The 19,382-nt window shown below is 44.1% G+C and overlaps 1 protein-coding gene across 1 annotated transcript in view; it reads right to left on the bottom strand.

Annotated features, from left to right (window-relative positions):
- Positions 1-19,382, bottom strand: part of valopa (vertebrate ancient long opsin a) — a 119,993-nt gene that overhangs the window by 8,086 nt on the left and 92,525 nt on the right. The window contains exons 3-4 of the mRNA XM_070875027.1: positions 10,611-10,738; positions 9,040-9,263 (exon numbers count right to left, since the gene is read on the bottom strand). Of these exons, the coding sequence (XP_070731128.1) occupies positions 9,040-9,263; positions 10,611-10,738 (352 nt within the window). The remainder of the gene's footprint in view (positions 1-9,039; positions 9,264-10,610; positions 10,739-19,382) is intronic.

Raw genomic sequence — 19,382 nt, 5'->3', positions numbered from 1 at the left:
CCGGGAAGGCATCGCAAAAGCCAGTTTTCAGCGCACAATGCGCATGCGCTGAAAATCAGCTTTTCCAATCTGTCAAGCTGGAGTTTGACAGCTCCAACGCATATCGGGAGCGAGGACATTTGCAGGGCAAGATTGCAGGATTTACCCATATCTTGCCCAGCAAATGTCCTCAAAACTCTTGTGCCTGATAAAAACAGGCTCATAGCCTGTTTTACAGGCGTAAGAGTTTTAAAGCATACAAATATTTAATAAAATTAAATTAAAAAAACACATTTTATTGTTAAAAATCCTGCCCACTAAGGTAAGTTTATTTTTAACCCTTATTACAAAACTTCGGAAAATATATATTTTTTCTAAGGCATTTATTAACTTTAATTTCAATTAAATTTAATTATGTGAGGTGTATTTTTTATTTTTTATGATGGTGTTTAATGTGTTTGTTTGTTTTTCTCATTAATAGCAATGAGAACTTGTAGATATGGAGTTCTCATTGATATTAATAAGAAAGCTGTGGAATACTGTACCTGATTGGCTGAGCAGTCACACGTGACTGCATCTTCTGTGTGGGAACCTGGAGGACGGGAACGCGCTTCGCAATGCGGGAAGAGAGGCCTCCCCAACAGAATCCCACGCTCCTCCAGGACCACCAGGTAGATTCGTAGAAATTTTTCAGGTCGGAGGCATCCGCCTGGGCCATTATTTTACAAGAGCCTTTGCTGTCTCAGACACTGCACCCGGTTCTCATAATAACTAGTGCAATCTTTCTGTGCATAAAAGGTACAGAAAATTGTTTCGCCTGTACACCAAATAGTGCTGTTCTTTGATCTATAAGTTCACTGTTACTTGATTCAGCATATCAATTCATTTTTGCGTCGGCGAGAGGTGACAGTCCGGGGTGCGTGGAGGCCTACAAAAGGCCGCGAGACAAGGAGTCGGGCAGCATTGGCGAGAGGCGACAGTCCGGGGTGCATGGTGGCCTACAAAAGGCCGTGAGACAAGGAGTCGGGCAGTGTCGGTGAGAGGCGACAGTCCGGGGTGCGTGGTGGCCTACAAAAGGCCGCGAGACAAGGAGTCGGGCAGCGTCGGCGAGAGGCGACAGTCCGGGGTGCGTGGAGGCCTACAAAAGGCCGCGAGACAAGGAGTCGGGCAGCATTGGCGAGAGGCGACAGTCCGGGGTGCGTGGTGGCCTACAAAAGGCCGCGAGACAAGGAGTCGGGCAGTGTCGGTGAGAGGCGACAGTCCGGGGTGCATGGTGGCCTACAAAAGGCCGCGAGACAAGGAGTCGGGCAGTGTCGGTGAGAGGCGACAGTCCGGGGTGCGTGGTGGCCTACAAAAGGCCGCGAGACAAGGAGTCGGGCAGCGTCGGTGAGAGGCGACAGTCCGGGGTGCGTGGAGGCCTACAAAAGGCCGCGAGATCAGGAGTCGGGCAGTGTCGGTGAGAGGCGACAGTCCGGGGTGCGTGGAGGCCTACAAAAGGCCGCGAGACAAGGAGTCGGGCAGCGTCGGTGAGAGGCGACAGTCCGGGGTGCGTGGAGGCCTACAAAAGGCCGCGAGATCAGGAGTCGGGCAGTGTCGGTGAGAGGCGACAGTCCGGGGTGCGTGGAGGCCTACAAAAGGCCGCGAGATCAGGAGTCGGGCAGTGTCGGTGAGAGGCGACAGTCCGGGGTGCGTGGAGGCCTACAAAAGGCCGCGAGACAAGGAGTCGGGCAGCGTCGGTGAGAGGCTTCTGCAGCTACAGGAAGAAGGCAAAAAAGAAGTAGAAAGAAACAGAAAGGTGACGTCACAGCCCAGGGGTAAGTGATTGGCTGATGATTGGTGAGTAGTTTTTCATTTTTCTCTTCTATAACAGTGAGTAAACTTTAGCATTGTTGTTGCCAATTTAAGTGTATGTAAGGGTTAAGTCATGGCAGGAGAGCTCGGTCACGTGATATGCTCCTCCTGTACCATGTGGGAACTCAGGGACACTTCCGGTGTCCCTGACGACTACGTGTGCGGGGAGTGTATCCGCCTCGAGCTCTTGACGATCTGCGATGCGGAATTGGAGCTGAGGGTGGATTTACTCTGGAGCATCCACGATGCTGAGAACGACATGAGTAGCACGTATAGCGAGTTGGTCTTACCGCAGGTGAAGGGTCCACAGCCAGATAGGGAATGGAAGACCAACAGGAAGAGCAGTGCATGGGTCCCCTGCGGTCATCCCCCTGCAAAACAGATACACCGCTTTGAGTACTGTTGAGGGGGATGACTCATCAGGGGAGGGCAGCAGCAGCCAAGTTCATGGCACCGTGGCTGGCTCTGCTGCATAGGAGGGCAGGAAAAAGAGTGGGAGAGCGATAGTGATAGGGGATTCGATTGTAAGGGGAATAGATAGGCATTTCTGCGGCCGCAACCGAGACTCCAGGATGGTATGTTGCCTCCCTGGTGCAAGGGTCAAGGATGTCTCGGAGCGGGTGCAGGACATTCTGAAAAGGGAGGGTGAACAGCCAGTTGTCGTGGTGCACATTGGTACCAACGATATAGGTAAAAAAAGGGATGAGGTCCTACGAGACGAACTTAAGGAGCTAGGAGCTAAATTAAAACGTAGGACCTCAAAAGTAGTAATCTCGGGATAGCTACCAGTGCCACGAGCTAGTCAGAGTAGGAATCGCAGGATAGCTCAGATGAATACGTGGCTTGAGCAGTGGTGCAGCAGGGAGGGATTCAAATCCCTGGGGCATTGGAACCGGTTCTGGGGGAGGTGGGACCAGTACAAACCGGACGGTCTGCACCTGGGCAGGACTGGAACCAATGTCCGAGGGGGAGTGTTTGCTAGTGCTGTTGGGGAGGAGTTAAACTAATATGGCAGGGGGATGGGAACCAATGCAGGGAGACAGAGGGAAACAAAATGGAGACAAAAGCAAAAGACAGAAAGAAGATGAGTAAAAGTGGAGGGCAGAGAAACCCAAGGCAAAAAACAAAAAGGGCCACTGTACAGCAAAATTCTAAAGGGTCAAAGTGTAATAAAAAGGCAAGCATGAAAGCTCGGTGCCTCAATGCAAGGAGTATTCGGAACCCAGGAGAGGGCTCTGAGCTAGTTCGAGTGGGTGAGAGCTCAGATGAACAGGACCCCAAGTTCTGGTTTATGGTTTAAAGTCCATGCTTTAAAAACTAGTATTAAAACACTCAACCTAAACGCACGCAGCATTCGAAATAAAGTAAATGAGTTGACGGCACAAATCATTACGAATGGGAATGATTTGGTGGCCATTACAGAAACGTGGTTGCAGGGTGGCCAAGACTGGGAGTTAAACATACAGGGGTATCTGACAATTCGGAAAGATAGACAAGAAGGGAAAGGAGGTGGGGTAGCTCTGTTAATAAAGGATGATATCAGGGCTGTTGTGAGAGACGATATTGGCTCTAATGAACAAAATGTTGAATCACTGTGGGTGGAGATTAGAGATAGTAAGGGGAAAAAGTCACTGGTGGGCGTAGTTCATAGGCCCCCAAATAATAACTTAACGGTGGGGCGGGCAATAATCAAGGGAATAATGGAGGCATGTGAAAAAGGAACGGCAGTAATCATGGGGAATTTTAACCTACATATCGATTGGTCAAATAAAATCGCACGGGGTAGCCTTGAGGAGGAATTCATAGAATGCATACGGGATTGTTTCTTAGAACAGTATGTTACAGAACCTACAAGGGAGCAAGCTATCTTAGATCTGGTCCTGTGTAATGAGACAGGAATAATAAATGATCTCCTAGTAAAAGATCCTCTCGGAATGAGTGATCACAGTATGGTTGAATTTGCAACACAGATTGAAGGTGAGGAAGTAGTTTCTCAAACGAGCGTACTATGCTTAAATAAAGGGGACTACAGTGGGATGAGGGCAGAGTTGGCTAAAGTAGACTGGAAACACAGACTAAACGGTGGCACAATTGAGGAATAGTGGAGGACTTTTAAGGAGCTTTTTCATAGTGCTCAACAAAAATATATTCCAGTGAAAAAGAAGGGCGGTAAGAGTAGGGATAACCAGCCGTGGATAACCAAGGAAATAAAGCAGAGTATCAAATTAAAAACCAATGCGTATAAGGTGGCCAAGGTTAGTGGGAAACTAGAAGATTGGGAAAATTTTAAACGACAGCAAAGAATGACTAAGAAAGCAATAAAGAAAGGAAAGATAGATTACGAAAGTAAACTTGCGCAAAACATAAAAACAGACAGTAAAAGCTTTTACCGATATATAAAACGGAAGAGAGTGACTAAAGTAAATGTTGGTCCCTTAGAAGATGAGAAGGGGGATTTAATAATGGGAAATGTGGAAATGGCTGAGACCTTAAACAATTATTTTGCTTCGGTCTTCACAGTGGAAGACACAAAAACCATGCCAAAAATTGCTGGTCACGGGAATGTGGGAAGGGAGGACCTTCAGATAATCACTATCACTAGCGGGGGGTAGTGCTGGACAGGCTAATGGGACTCAAGGTAGACAAGTCCCCTGGTCCTGATGAAATGCATCCCAGGGTATTAAAAGAGATGGCGGAAGTTATAGCAGATGCATTCGTTATAATCTACCAAAATTCTCTGGACTCTGGGGAGGTACCAGCGGATTGGAAAGCAGCTAATGTAATGCCTCTATTTAAAAAAGGGGGCAGACTAAAGGTAGGTAATTATAGGCCGGTTAGTTTAACATCTGTAGTGGGGAAAATGCTTGAAGCTATCATTAAGGAAGAAATAGCGGGACACCTAGATAGAAATAATGCAATTAAGCAGACGCAACATGGATTCATGAAGGGGAAATCATGTTTAACTAATGTACTGGAATTCTTTGAGGATATAACGAGCATGGTGGATAGAGGTGTACCGATGGATGTGGTGTATTTAGATTTCCAAAAGGCATTCGATAAGGTGCCACACAAAAGGTTACTGCAGAAGATAAAGGTATACGGAGTCAGAGGAAATGTATTAGCATGGATGGAGAATTGGCTGGCTACCAGAAAGCAAAGAGTCGGGATAAATGGGTCCTTTTTGGGTTGGAAATCGGTGGTTAGTGGTGTGCCACAGGGATCGGTGCTGGGACCACAACTGTTTACAATATACATAGATGACCTGGAAGAGGGGACAGAGTGTAGTGTAACAAAATTTGCAGATGACACTAAGATTACTGGGAAAGCGGGTTGTGTAGAGGACACAAAGAGGCTGCAAAGAGATTTAGATAGGTTAAGCGAATGGGCTAAGGATTGGCAGATGGAAGACAATGTCGGAAAATGTGAGTTCATCCACCTTGGAAAGAAAAACAGTAAAATGGAATATTATTTGAATGGGGAGAAATTACAACATGCTGCAGGGCAGAGGGACCTAGGGGTCCTTGTGCATGAATCCCAAAAAGTTAGTTTGCAGGTGCAGCAGGTTATCAGGAAGGTGAATGGAATGTTGGCCTTCATTGCGAGAGGGATGGAATACACATTTGGCAGTTGTGATTAGAAGGAAAACCTCGCCACAAGATACAATGGCACGCACAAAAAAGTTCAGTTGGTTTTGCAATAGTAACTTGGAAGGGAGGTCCTGCTGCAACTGTATAGGGTATTGGTGAGGCCGCACCTGGAGTACTGTGTGCAGTTTTGGTCACCTTACTTAAGGAAGGATATACTAGCTTTGGCGGGGGTACAGAGACGATTCACTAGGCTGATTCCGGAGATGAGGGGGTTACCTTATGATGATAGATTGAGTAGACTGGGTCTTTACTCGTTGGAGTTCAGAAGGATGAGGGGTGATCTTATAGAAACATTTAAAATAATGAAAGGGATAGACAAGATAGAGGCAGAGAGGTTGTTTCCACTGGTCGGGGAGACTAGAACTAGAGGGCCACAACCTCAAAATACGGGGGAGCCAATTTAAAACCGAGTTGAGAAGGAATTTCTTCTCCCAGAGGGTTGTGAATCTGTGGAATTCTCTGCCCAAGCCAGCAGTTGAGGCTAGCTCATTGAATATATTTAAATTACAGATAGATAGATTTTTAACCAATAAGGGAATTAAGGGTTACGGGGAGCGGGCGGGTAAGTGGAGCTGAGTCCACGGCCAGATCAGCCATGATCTTGTTGAATGGCGGAGCAGGCTCGAGGGGCTAGATGGCCTACTCCTGTTCCTAATTCTTATGTTCTTATTTTCTTATGTTCTTTTCAGCTGGATTTCTGATATATGTGAAAACTCAACACAATGTTTAAGAAACTCCCAATCAAACGGTGAAATCCACACAAGTAGAGTTTCCATTAACTGGATTGGAAGTGCATACACCCTCCCTGTATCGACCTTACATAAACCCAAAGAAAAATTATGTAATTTGACAAATGTCAATGATCAAGGACTCCCAAATGAATGTAGGGGTACTGCTCGGGTTTACCCATCTATAGCTGTGTAGTTTACCAGCACTGGGTTAGGTTCTCATTGGCTGTCCCGCTGGGACAACCCTATTCATTAAAATGGAGCAGTATGGATGAATTCCAGCCTCCAGAGACAAGTCAGGCTAGCCAGTTAACAGCACCCTAGAATGCTACAAACCTGTCTCGCTCAGGCATGTGATTATCACCACATAAGAGTGACTAGATTCTAATCTCTCATTGGCAGGCTTGGTATCTTGATCCCAGCAGAGCACACTTACCTCCACCTCAAGGAAGATCATCATTAGTTGGTTATTAGAGTTTAGGTCCTCACTAGGCAGATAGCAGGATCCAGGAACTCTCTCAAAGCATCATGACGAACAACATAATTCACCATAAAATGTTTGACTGTATTGCCACCATCCTCCTGGCCACAGCATGGAGTGGGAGTGGTTCCACCAGTTGGAGTTATCGTGCTGCAGGGACAACTACTTGCATCTGCAATGTAATCTACATCACAAACTTGGATGGGAGCCTGGGTAGAAACGTGCTGACATATTTAATCTCAAGATAATGCTTTCCAACTCACATCCCAAAGCCCAGAGATTTTCCTACTGTCAAGGTGGTTGAATGATCTACACAGAAGAGCTTGCCTTTTTTACCGCAAAAGATCGAAAAGGATGACACTGAGTTCGCGGGCTAGAAGTTGCAAACTATATTGTGCAACCTGAGCGGGGAGGGGGCGGGCAGTGCCAGATTCTGGTGGGTTTCTTCAATTTCCTGGGCAGTTCGAAAAAAATCTGACTAAGGGGCAGGCGTTTCTTCTGCCTGCCTATTCTCCGTCGTGCCATCACATTAGAAGATAGACGTGGTGGGATATCAGGCACCCCTAGCAATCCTGCCAGTTATATCCAGTGTATGGTCAATGGAAGTAAACCCATATGAAGCAGGCTCACTTTGGCCACAAATTGGGTTCACAATCTTGGAAGGATCAATTTCCATTGGGAATGCAACAAAGCAGCAACAAAGGGGCTGGCAGCAAAAATATTTCTGCTAGACACCTTGCCCAGACTGCCCCCACACACTCTCCCTGATGGAGTGGTCAGGTGCTGTTCCAGAATTCCAATGCACAGTAGCATTGTAAATGCTGTGGGTGCCTTTTATGCAGATGATCCTGTCCCCACAACTTAGGACAGGTTAATTTCTGAGGCAGAAAGGCAGATGGAAGTCTCACTCCAAGACACTTCCAGTGGTGTAGCTCCTGGACTGGAATTTCTTGGCTTCTATATCAAGAGAAGCCACATGCATCAATCAGTGATCGATCTGCAGGACAAAGTTCTTCACAACTGCTCACAGATATAGAATCTGTAGCAGTGACTTCACCAGTAAAGTACCACAAAGAAAATGTAAATAATAAATTACTTTCTTAAAAGTAGACAAATTAAGTCAGCATTGTTTCATGCAAACTTTTCTCTAAGAAAATGCTGTAAAAGTATCCAGCCTGCAATTCAGCCATATTTATTCAGAAATTCTATAATTCACCTATATGTGATTCAATTTCTCTATGCACCTTTTTGATAGCAAGACTCATGCATTAAAAATGTAATGTACTCACTTAACACACAGTTTCACACCAGTGTTTCAAAATCGAATCAATCTACCTCGTTGCAAATATGCTATCGACAACATCTGGAATCGTTCTGCTCATCTATCATTTTTTTAAAGTGATCCACATATAAATAAACATTTCCCTGTTTTATTCTTAACCCTATCATTCTTCTTTCAAGTATTTCTTTCATAACCCGTGACTTAAGCAGAATATTGCCAAGTATATGCCAATATGATTAAAATTTAAATAATTCAAATATAAATTCTTTGAGCTATCTCATTTGGTCTTGTGGATGTCTTTAATCTATGCGTTATTTTTAAACAATATTTCAAGTAACATTAATTACAATAAAGCTGTCTTGAGAAAGAAAAATAGTTCTGCTGCACTTAATGCATCTTCTGTTAAATGAAGGCTTAGGACCGGTTATGTATGAAAATAAAATGCATATCTCCCACTTTGATCTGATTATTTTCATATGAAAACACGAATATTGCCGTGAAGAATCATCTAGAATTAAAGGATTGGATGTACATTGCTTATTTAGGTTTGGATAGCATCTGGAGTTGAATTCTACAATACAATGACTTGGTGGAGTTCCAGTGAAATTGTCCAACCCAATCTAATTTCTTTCATGTAAGCATTACTAAATCAATAAATTAAACTGCTTAATAAACTGAACAGGTATTGCCAAATGCTATCTGCAATGGTTTATGTCCTTCATTTTTAGATGCAAATGATTACAAATGGCATTTCAGAAATGCATCGTTATTTTTATGGTATTTGGCCATTTGCATTTGAAGCTCTCAATTTTAATTTGTATTATTAATGTGTTTTGTTAGTGTGTGGTTTAAGAAATGATTATTAGTATGGTTACATACATTTATCACCACAGTGAAAGCATTGCATTGCAACAACTGATCTGAATTTCCAGTTGAATCGGCAAAATGCTTTTAACAGTTACGCCGCATGTCAGATTGTCATCATTGTTGCTGACTACGTATGTTACTATTATCAATAAATCTAGACATTATCATTGTTACATCATAGAGTAGAGCAAAATAAAAACATACCTGTCTGTTCATGAACACGTAAATGACTGGATTATAAACTGTAGCAGTTTTTGCGAAAAAAGCAGGTACTGCTGCCAGCCGTGGATCTAACTTGATGGTTGGACAAGCAGTCACAATTATGGAGAAAGTTGCATACGGGGACCAGCAGAAAAGAAATGCCAATATCATGACAATTATCATCCTGGTGACTTGCTTTTCAGGCCGCCTTGCAACTCCCAGCCTCCCTTGAGTATTTGCCACCTATAGCAAAAAAATTAAAAGTCAGCTGCTTTCTTCAGGAAGTGTACTCTTGTATCATAATTACCTTTTATTTAATACAAATTTGAATACCAAACAATTTTGAAAGCATCTGGTAGCTTTTTGACTTACATAAATGTACACAATTGCAGCTTTCAAATATTTTCTTTCTCCTTTTCAATCTAAATATGAACTATTCTGAATGCTGATTCAAAAAAAATGTAGCTGTGGAAAATCTACATATGCACAAAATGTAACTGCCTATAAAACCCATCTCACTGTCATGTAGGCCCTGAAATTGCGGTGTGTATAATGGCTTACTGTGCGTACGCCATCGTATTCCCTTTAAAATGCCCCGCAAGTTCGCAAAATCCGGAACTTGTGGGCTGTATGCGTTGACAAGCCATCCACAGGGGCCACGAAAAAGTAATTGCTGCCGCAGAGTTGGGCTATTTGCACAGCAATTCCGCATGGACGTTTTACCATTGATGCGGGGTTTTACCAGGAACAGGGCATATTTACATCAGCGTAAGGGATATCTAAGGTTTTCATTAAACATCTTCATATCTTAAATTTTGCACATACAATGTATTAAATGTGTATATGCAAATATTGGCCTGGATTACACTTTTAATGATGCATAAAATTATCAAAAAATAACATTTTTAGTGAGGTTGGTGGAATGAAGGTAATTATGAATAACATTTCTATTCTGTACTTATATAATTATTAATTTGGGGGGTTCCATTGCATATCATTAGGGGATTACCTTCATAATGGAATGGAATCCTGCTTATTGATTGGAGGATCAGGCCCACGTGATCCTGGTACGCTTCCACACTGCCTGTATCCCAGGGATCCATGGGGCCATTACGCTGCCCTCCGCCTCGAGGATTGAGGCCACAACATTTTGCAGCCTGGCTGTCAGCAGATACTTTCATAATTGTTTCGTGGGTCGAAGGCGTACCCTGGAGGTATGCCTCTGACCTCAATTTCTATCCCGTAGTGTAGGTGAGGTCAAAACTCCATTTTACTCTCAAGCTTTAGATTGCTGCCAGAGTTAAACTAAATAGTACAAAAGGAACTTGACTTCCAAGTGCCCAATGAGAAGTCATAGTCATACACAATGTTTGACAACATTTAGAAATAAATGGTTCAAGAGCAATATTAAGCTAATATTCCAAACCAATTGGCAATAATGAAAAGCAGGAAAACTAATTTGAGTGATATGGATTAAAAAAAATATTTTATTTGGAAAATCAACTTCTCTAATAAAACTAACATCTTTAAGATGAGGTTCATGGTTGAATCAGAGAAGAGAATAATTTGTGAACAATAATTTACCTTCCTTAGTTTCCTCATCAGTTTTCCATAGGATACAAATATAACCAATAATGGCATAATGAAGCAAGTTGTAAAAAATGCAATGATGTAGGTACGATCATTGAATTCTCCGGAATACCTGCAAGAAATTTAGCACAGTTATACATAATACCAAGCAACTTAATACCCACAATCTATTTGAACCTATAAATATAAAATGCATGATTTTAAGAATTGGAGATAGTGTAGCAGTTCAACTAACTACTCAGCAATTTTTAGTCCCAGAACAAGTATTTCCTCATTGCAGTTTGGAAAAATGTGCAATGTGATGCACATTTTTTCATGGCTCAAGTGTGATAGATAACTAGTGTTAATTATATGTAATGCTATTTTAATAAACAGTTGTCTTAGTCAATATAAAGGACATCACCTCACATTCTAATTACAAGAAAACTTATTGAAGAGAATATTCAGCATGACCCTCACATTACACAGTAGTCTAACTAGCATTTGTATTGTCCTGAGCAGCAACCAAACCAAACCACTCGAAAATTAAGGTGGAGATTTCATCTGAGCACTAGGAGTAGTGAAATCATAGAAAATTTTCCATTATTGTCCACAATTAAAATTTTATTTTTACCCATCATACCAAGTTAGTGTTTAACTAATGCTTTCAATAATAAATAGTAAACATTTAGGTCAGAATTTTAATTGGAAGGTGGGTTGGGGATGGGGGGGGAGGGGCTCTGAAGTGGTCAGAAAACAACATTGTCCTGCTGTTGTACTAGTCTTCACTTGAAAGCAAGCCCACTCACTAATAGTCTGAAATCCTATACATTTCAGTAGCGACACATAGTATGCTGGACCCCCTGCCTGTACCAGCTGTCATCTCATCAGCCAATAGCATCGTTACCACTTCCTCATCTGCACTCCCACATACACATGAATATCACCCATATATATCTGTTTTGGTGCCTGCTTCAAATGGCAATAGTGAGGTCTGTTGCTCTGGTGAGTAATGCTCTTCTAATGGTCCAAGTGGTCCATTGGATTCTCCGAGTCTCCTTGTGAGAAACAATGTTACATTATGAATCCAATACACATTTATCAATTTCGGCACTGTACTGACATTATAGAGTAAATTCCCCAATACTGCATTCCCAGAAGGGAGTAGTACAGGAAATAATTGCAGCCCTATAGTGTTACAGCTCTATCATCCACTCATGTTCCTCAAGTGTGGTTCCTTTTTGGGAGTGTAGTATCGGTGAATTTATCCTTAAGACAACTGATTTGTATTTCTGAAAATTCAATGACCCTGAAATTTCAGGAGTCCCAGGAAAAGGTGGGTATTTGGAGTGTTTGCATCCCTTAAAAAGTGGGAGGTGTGATTTCAAAGGGAGACAGTCACTTAAAAGGTAAGTGACTATGGCCGTGATTTTACGAACCTCAGTGAATCTGTAGCAGGCGACGTTGGTGACAGGTCCCGACCCCACTGTTCCCGGCCTCTGAAATGAATTTCCCCTGATTGGGCTTGTTAAGCCCGCCCAGCATACTTTCCCGGCCAATTAGACGAAGAGGGTCTGGTAATGTCATTTGATGACGTGGCATCAGCCGGTTTCCTTAAAGGAACAATGCCCAAATTTAGTTTGACATTTGTGCCATCAGTGTTCTGCAGCATTGAGGTACGACAAACACTGACAATGGCTGCACAGAGGTGCATGGCTGCACCCAGGCTCTCCCATGACGCCCTCCATATGCTTATGGAGGGAGTCACAGCACACAAGGAGGTTCTCCTCCCTTCCCATGGATGGAAGAGATCTCTCTAGGAGATCAACACAAACTGATTGCACAGGAGGACACAATCAAAGGATGTTGTCAGAAGGGTGCAGTGCCGCAAACATTTCCGTAGATCACAAAATGTACAAAGCCACACCCAACCACATTCTGCTGTGCCTCTCATCACATCCTCATCACTCTGCCTTCCCTAATCTACTCCTGCACATCCTTACTCACACCAACTTACCTTGCACCTCCAGCTCTCTATCTACATTATCACATCCCCATCTCACTAGCCACTCCTCACACTCACCTTCATCCTAGTGCAATCAGACCAACTAACAACGCACAAGGGTGTTTAATGCAATGTTTATGTAAAGTTTCTGTTAATGTGATGTCAAACATTGAAACCTTTATTTTCAACACTTTGCGTTCTTGGACAGATTTATGTGCACCTTTGGAAGCGACTTAGTGAGTTGCAGTGAACGGTGAGAAATAAGGGTACCCCCCGCAATAGTGATGAGTATGAAAAGAATAGCTTGGGCATTGTAGGAATGCTTTATGGTGTTGGTGTGGGATGGTGCCAACCTGGCGCATCATGTGGCAGCCAGGGTGTACAGAGTCAAGTGATGTAAATCTTCCCATGGTGAGGCCTTCCTTGGCCTCCAGGGCAGTAATGGTCAGGTGCTGATGCCCTCTGTCATGTGCAGCATCAGGTGATTGTGGAGAAGGTTGGTGATGTTGCTGATGATGCTGCTGGTGTGCCTGGTGAGCCTGGTGTTGGGACTGATCATGATGGGATTCTGAGGACCAAGGTGATAGTTCAAGGGCAACAATACTGATGGAAAAGATAGCAAGTGAAGTAGAGATAACATCTGTCAAGGGTGAGAGGTAATAAAGTCAGACTGGATGGAGACATGTGTAAAGACTTGCAGCCAGGGCCGGCACAACCATTAGGTGAACAAGGCACTTGCCTAGAGCGCCAAAATTTGGGGGGTGCCAAAAAATGGCATGGATCAGATCTTGCAGAACAGTTTACTTTGTAGCTTCATGGCAAAGGATACTTAAAGAGTTGATGGTGGGGAAGAAATGGCAAACATTTAAAGATCACGTGGATGAACTTCAGCAATTGTGCATCCCTGTCCGGAGTAAAAATAAAACGGGGAAGGTGGCTCAACCGTAGCTAACAAGGGAAATTAAGGATAGTGTTAAAAGCAAGGAAGAGGCATATAAATTGGCCAGAAAAAGCAACATACCTCAGGACTGGGAGAAATTTAGAATTCAACAGAGGACTAAAGGTTTAATTAAGAGGGGGAAAATAGAGTATGAGAGGAAGCTTGCAGGGAACATAAAAATTGACTGCAAAAGCTTCTATAAATATGCGAAGAGAAAAAGATTAGTGAAGACAAACATAGGTCCCTTGCAATCGGATTTAGGTAAATTTATAATGGGGAACAAAGGAATGGCAGACCAATTGAATATTTCGGTTCTGTCTTCACGAAGGAAGACACAAATAACCTTCTGAATATACTAGGGGACAGTGGGTCTAATGAGAAGGAGGAACTGAAGGTTATCCTTATTAGGTGGGTAAAAATTGTGTTAGGGAAATTGATGGGATTGAAGGCCGATAAATCCCCGGGGCCTGACAGTCTGCATCCCAGAGTACTTAAGGAAGTGGCCCTTGAAATAGTGGATGCATTGGTGATCATTTTCCAACAGTCTATCGACTCTGGATCAGTTCCTAATGTAACACCACTTTTTTAAAAAAAAAGGAGGGAGAGAGAAAATGGGTAATTATAGACCGGTTAGCCTGACATCAGTAGTGGGGAAAATGTTGGAATCAATCATTAAGAATGAAATAGCAGCGCATTTGGAAAGCAGTGACAGGATCGGTCCAAGTCAGCATGGATTTATGAAAGGGAAATCATGCTCGACGAATCTTTTGGAATTTTTTGAGGATGTAACTAGCAGAGTGGATGTGGTGTACTTGGACTTTCAAAAGGCTTTTGACAAGGTCCCGTACAAGCAAAGCTCATGGTATTGGGGGTAATGTACTGACGTGGATAGAGAACTGGTTGGCAGACAGGAAGCAGAGAGTCGGGATAAACAGGTCCTTTTCAGAATGGCAGGCAGTGACGAGTGGAGTGCCGCAGGGCTCAGTGCTGGGACCCAGCCCTTTACAATATACATCAATGATTTAGATGAAGGAATTGAGTGTAATATCTCCAAGTTTGCAGATGACACTAAATTGGGTGGCGGTGTGAGCTGTGAGGAGGACGCTAAGAAGCTGCAGGGTGACTTGGACAGGTTAGGTGAGTGGGCAAATGCATGGCAGATGCAGTATAATGTGGATAAATGTGAGGTTATCCATTTTGGGGGCAAAAACACGAAGGCAGAATATTATCTGAATGGCGGCAGATTAGGAAAAGGGGAGGTGCAATGAGACCTGGGTGCCATGGTTCTTCAGTCATTGAAAGTTGGCATGCAGGTACAGCAGGCGGTGAAGACGGCAAATAGTATGTTGGCTTTCATAGCTAGTGGATTTGTGTATAGGAGCAGGGAGGTCTTACTGCAGTTGTACAGGGCCTTGGTGAGGCCTCACCTGGAATATTGTGTTTAGTTTTGGTTTCCCAATCTGAGGAAGGACATTCTTGCTATTGAGGGAGTGCAGCGAAGATTCACCAGACTGATTCCAGGGATGGCTGGACTGACATATGAGGAGAGACTGGATCAACTGGGCCTTCATTCACTGGAGTTTAGAAGGATGAGACGGGATCTCATAGAAATATATAAGATTCTGACGGGACTGGACAGATTAGATGCGGGAAGAATGTTCCCGATGTTGGGGAAGTCCAGATGAGGAGAAACTTCTTCACTCAGAGAGTTGTTAACCTGTGGAATTCCCTGCCGCAAAGAGTTGTTGATGCCAGTTAATTGGATATATTCAAGAGGGAGTTAAATATGGCCCTTACGGCTAAAGAGATCAAGGGGTATGGAGAGAAAGCAGGAAAGGGGTACTGAGGGAATGATCAGCCATGATCTTATTGAATGGTGGTGCAGGCTCGAAGGGCCGAATGGCCTACTCCTGCACCTATTTTCTATGTTTCTATGGGTTGTTGCGCCGAACAAACTCAGGGGAACAATTCATCTGAAACTAGACGTTTGCTTCCAACACAAGTTTTTTAAAATAATAATACAGAGCATTGAACTTTGAATGGTTGGCCGTATTAATAAGATAGTTTATTTTAACTGAATGTCTTGGTCGGTGGAGACGGCACTATTTTAATCTACAATCAGCGTCCTAAATGGCTCTAGCCCTGGAGAAGCTGTCTAAGCCTGGCTGAAGTTTCACGGACTAACGAGATTGGCACAGCCGCTGACTTAGCAGAGAGAAAGCTGATTCGGGTAGACTATCTCACGTCCCTCCTCCTGCACCTCTTGATTTCCACGTAACTGACCCATGATGTCAGTTTCTTCTCCTGCAGATGACGCATAGAAGGAAAACACGCCCCGGAGTTGGTGCCTGCTGATGCCTTTCAGGACCACCAACAGTAAAGAAACAACAAAAAAACAACATGGCATCTTCTCATATGATAATGTTATTGATTTTTTTTATTAGACCAATTACCTTTTCACATCGGCGGTCCCACATAACCAATGCTATTTTGGGACCATGCTTTGATCGTGCATGAATCATGACTCCTTTAATGTAGAATCAAATGCAAAAACAGATCCAGATTTACACCAGCTGTGTTTCTCCAAATTCTTGAGATACACCACAGTTTAATTCTGATAAGGGCATCATTACATTGCCCAAGAATGTTACATTTGAATCAAGATTACACTTGAATCCGGATTTCTATGCATGGCAGATAACATGGATAACTTCCAAATCTTGACTGAATTATCCATTATGTAACAGTGTAACAAGATCTTAAGGAGATATTTTTCTCTCACAAAATCTATCACACTTTTCAAATACTTGTTATTTTAGGTTAAGTTGACTAGAATCCCTTCCTGTGCGCTTAAATGGAGTAAACAATTTGGGACAAGAAACTCAATGCGTCAAGTTTCGGCCTGAGTTGCTCCTATTTTTTTGGAGCAACTAGTTTAGAATGGAGTATCTTAGAAATTGCAATTCTCTGCCTTTAGTTTGCTCCAGTTCTAGTGAGTTAGAATAGTTTCATTTTTGGGGATCAGATTTTTTTTTCAAAAAGGGGGTGTGTCTAGCCACTTACGCCTGTTTTGCAAGTTTAAGCAGCGAAAACTTACTCCAAACTAACTTAGAATGGAGTAAGTGTAGATTTTTGTACGCTCAGAAAAACCTTGCCTACACTTAGAAATCAGGCGTATGGAACGAAAGATGGGGGGGGGCGGCGGGGAGGGGGGGTTTACAAACATTAAACACTTCACTTTTACAAATAAAGAGCTATCATCAATAATAAATGATAAATAAACCAATAAATAAACCAATAAATCAATCCAAATAAATTAAAAATTAAAAAAAATTCAAAATCACTCAATAAATAAAAAATTATTTCTACTCACCTACTGGAGCACCGGGGAGAAGAGCAGGGGGGCAGAGAAGAAGATGGGGGGGGGGGGTGTGAAGAGAAGAACATGTGGGGAGAAGAAAAGAAGATGGGTGGGGGAGAAGAGAAGATGGGGGGAGAAGAGAAGAAGATGGGTGGGGGAGAAGAGAAGAAGATGGGTGGGGGAGAAGAGAAGAAGATGGGTGGGGGAGAAGAGAAGAAGATGGGGGGAGAAGAGAAGAAAATGGGTGGGGGAGAAGAGAAGATGGGGGGAGAGAGAGAAGACGACGGGGCCTGCCCCAGCGAGATGCGGGCGGGCGGGCCCTGCCACCGATGAAGAAGCCTGGCCCCGCCGAGGACTTCGGGCAGGGCCCGCACGCAGCCGATGCCGGGCTGCCGCCGCCGCCGCCGACGACTCTTTGGGCGGGGCCTGCCCCCAGTGAGAGGCCAGCCGGGCGGGTCCCGCCGCCGAGGTAAGATGCGCAGGCCACTCGACTGGGGATAGGGGGCGACGTCCCTTCAGCCTGGGATAGGGTCGCAGCTCCTGCCGCGCAGCGCCGAGGTGGAAATGGGCCTACAGATATCGGAGAATTGCGAGGTAAGTATTTGGCGCAATTTTTGTTCTATGAATTAGGCGCGCCTCTCCGATCTGCGCCGTTCTAGTGGGCAGCCAAAATTTGACCCCAATGAAACAGGGGCAATGGGCTGACAGTATTCTGAAGTCAGAGTATGAGTAATTATGTACAATATCTTGGGGACCATTTCTGGATGACTCCAGCCACCCTAAGTGATTCTGTTGTTTTACTTGCTGGATTCTTCTGTATGGTTTCTGATCGCTAATTTTACTGGGTTATTCGCGCAGATGTTTATCTGCGATCCAAAGCTGGGTTGTTTCCATTCCCTGCAGTTACTCTAGTTAAAGGGTAATCGTTGATATCGCGTCACTTCTGGGGCTCTGTTTCACTTCTATACCATTTCGTATTTGCCTTTCTATCAGTCAGAATGACATGACAGGGAATAAAAAAATCATACGTTTGGAGGAATCATGTGATAGATTGGTGAAGCTGCGGTGCATCACTTCGGTACTCATGTACTTGAATTCCAAACGGTCTAAGCACCAGTCTTGTGAGGAAAGGGACACCTTGTGCCGAGTAATCAGGGTGCTCAGTGTAACGAGCCACTTGGACTAGTTGTCTATGCTTTTAGAGAGGAACTTTTGAAGAAAACACGTATAGCCCGAAACTCAAAAGCAATCCATTACAAGTGAAACAACAGTGAGCGCGCATTATAATATATACACAAAAATAAAACGGAAAGAAAACATACTTATTGCAATTATTAAAATGTCAAATGTCAAGCTACCCTGATTAATTTGGCTGAAAAGGTACCTAACCCAGGCGCCCTTGAGAGATTGGGAATGGGGGTTTATGTTGAGTGGGGGGAAGGGGTGGATGTAGAAGTTTGTGCACAACACGATTTGACATTTCTGTAAGAAAGTTCCCGTTGATGGTCTTTCACTCGGCTTGTCCCCGCCCCTCTCCCCTTCGGATTAACCCGAATTAATCCCCCTTTAGCAGGTTATTTAATTCCCGCCTTTTGCGCATTATAGTACAAATATGGAGATGAGTTCAGCCAGTCGTCTAGTAGAGGCTCTACCTTATAAAAAGCCAGTTGAAAATACCTGCCCTTAAAATAAATAAATAAACAGGCACCCTGATGTGGCGGTGGCTAGGATCCAACTGGGTGTGGTTAGAAAGGAAAGGCGACCTGGGGGGACGCAACGCTCTCCAGCAATCACATCCAGCCCAACTAGGTGGACATCCCACCCAGATCCATCAGGGGTCCGCCAAGCCCACTTGGTCCGTCCACAGTCAGCATCTCTCCACTGTCACCAGTCAGCTTTGACACAGACTCCGCTGCCGATCACATCCTTTGTGAACAGATCTCTCAACGAAAAGCATTTCCCCCCCAACCTAGAACGTGCTGTTTTGATGGCCCTGCGCACTGGGACCACTTGGTTTGGTCAGGTCTTGCGCAGAGTTAGTTTGCAGAGATCCTGGTCCCGACGATCGAGCAGCTTGCTTTACCTATCGGCCTCCGAGAAAGCCATCGATGAGGACCAGGACATCTCGGATAACTTGAGTTGAGGTGGAGGGGATTGACGGGGCACCAGGTGAACAGTTTGCCTAGGGCGCCAATTACTCTTGTGCAGACCCTGCTTGCAGCATGGTAGATCTGTTGTAGATCTGCAGTGAGGAAGAGTTTGTAGCTGAGGGAAGATATCTCTGTAAGGTGGGAGCTTTCACTGTACATTTGAAACTATCAACTCAACAGCTGATTCAATGGCCACTGACCTCCTGCCTCAGCTTCACAGACATGGTCCACAACCAGCGTGGACCCTGTGAACGAGCAGGTGGTGAGCTGAAATTCAGTAAGTGGCTCAATTACCTGCATTGAGTGCCCCGTTGTGAACCC

This window comes from Pristiophorus japonicus, chromosome 3 (assembly GCF_044704955.1).
Source record: "Pristiophorus japonicus isolate sPriJap1 chromosome 3, sPriJap1.hap1, whole genome shotgun sequence".
NCBI lineage: Eukaryota > Metazoa > Chordata > Chondrichthyes > Pristiophoridae > Pristiophorus > Pristiophorus japonicus.
The sequence above is the reverse complement of the archived record's forward strand: the minus strand, read 5'-3'. Positions and strand labels throughout refer to the sequence as shown.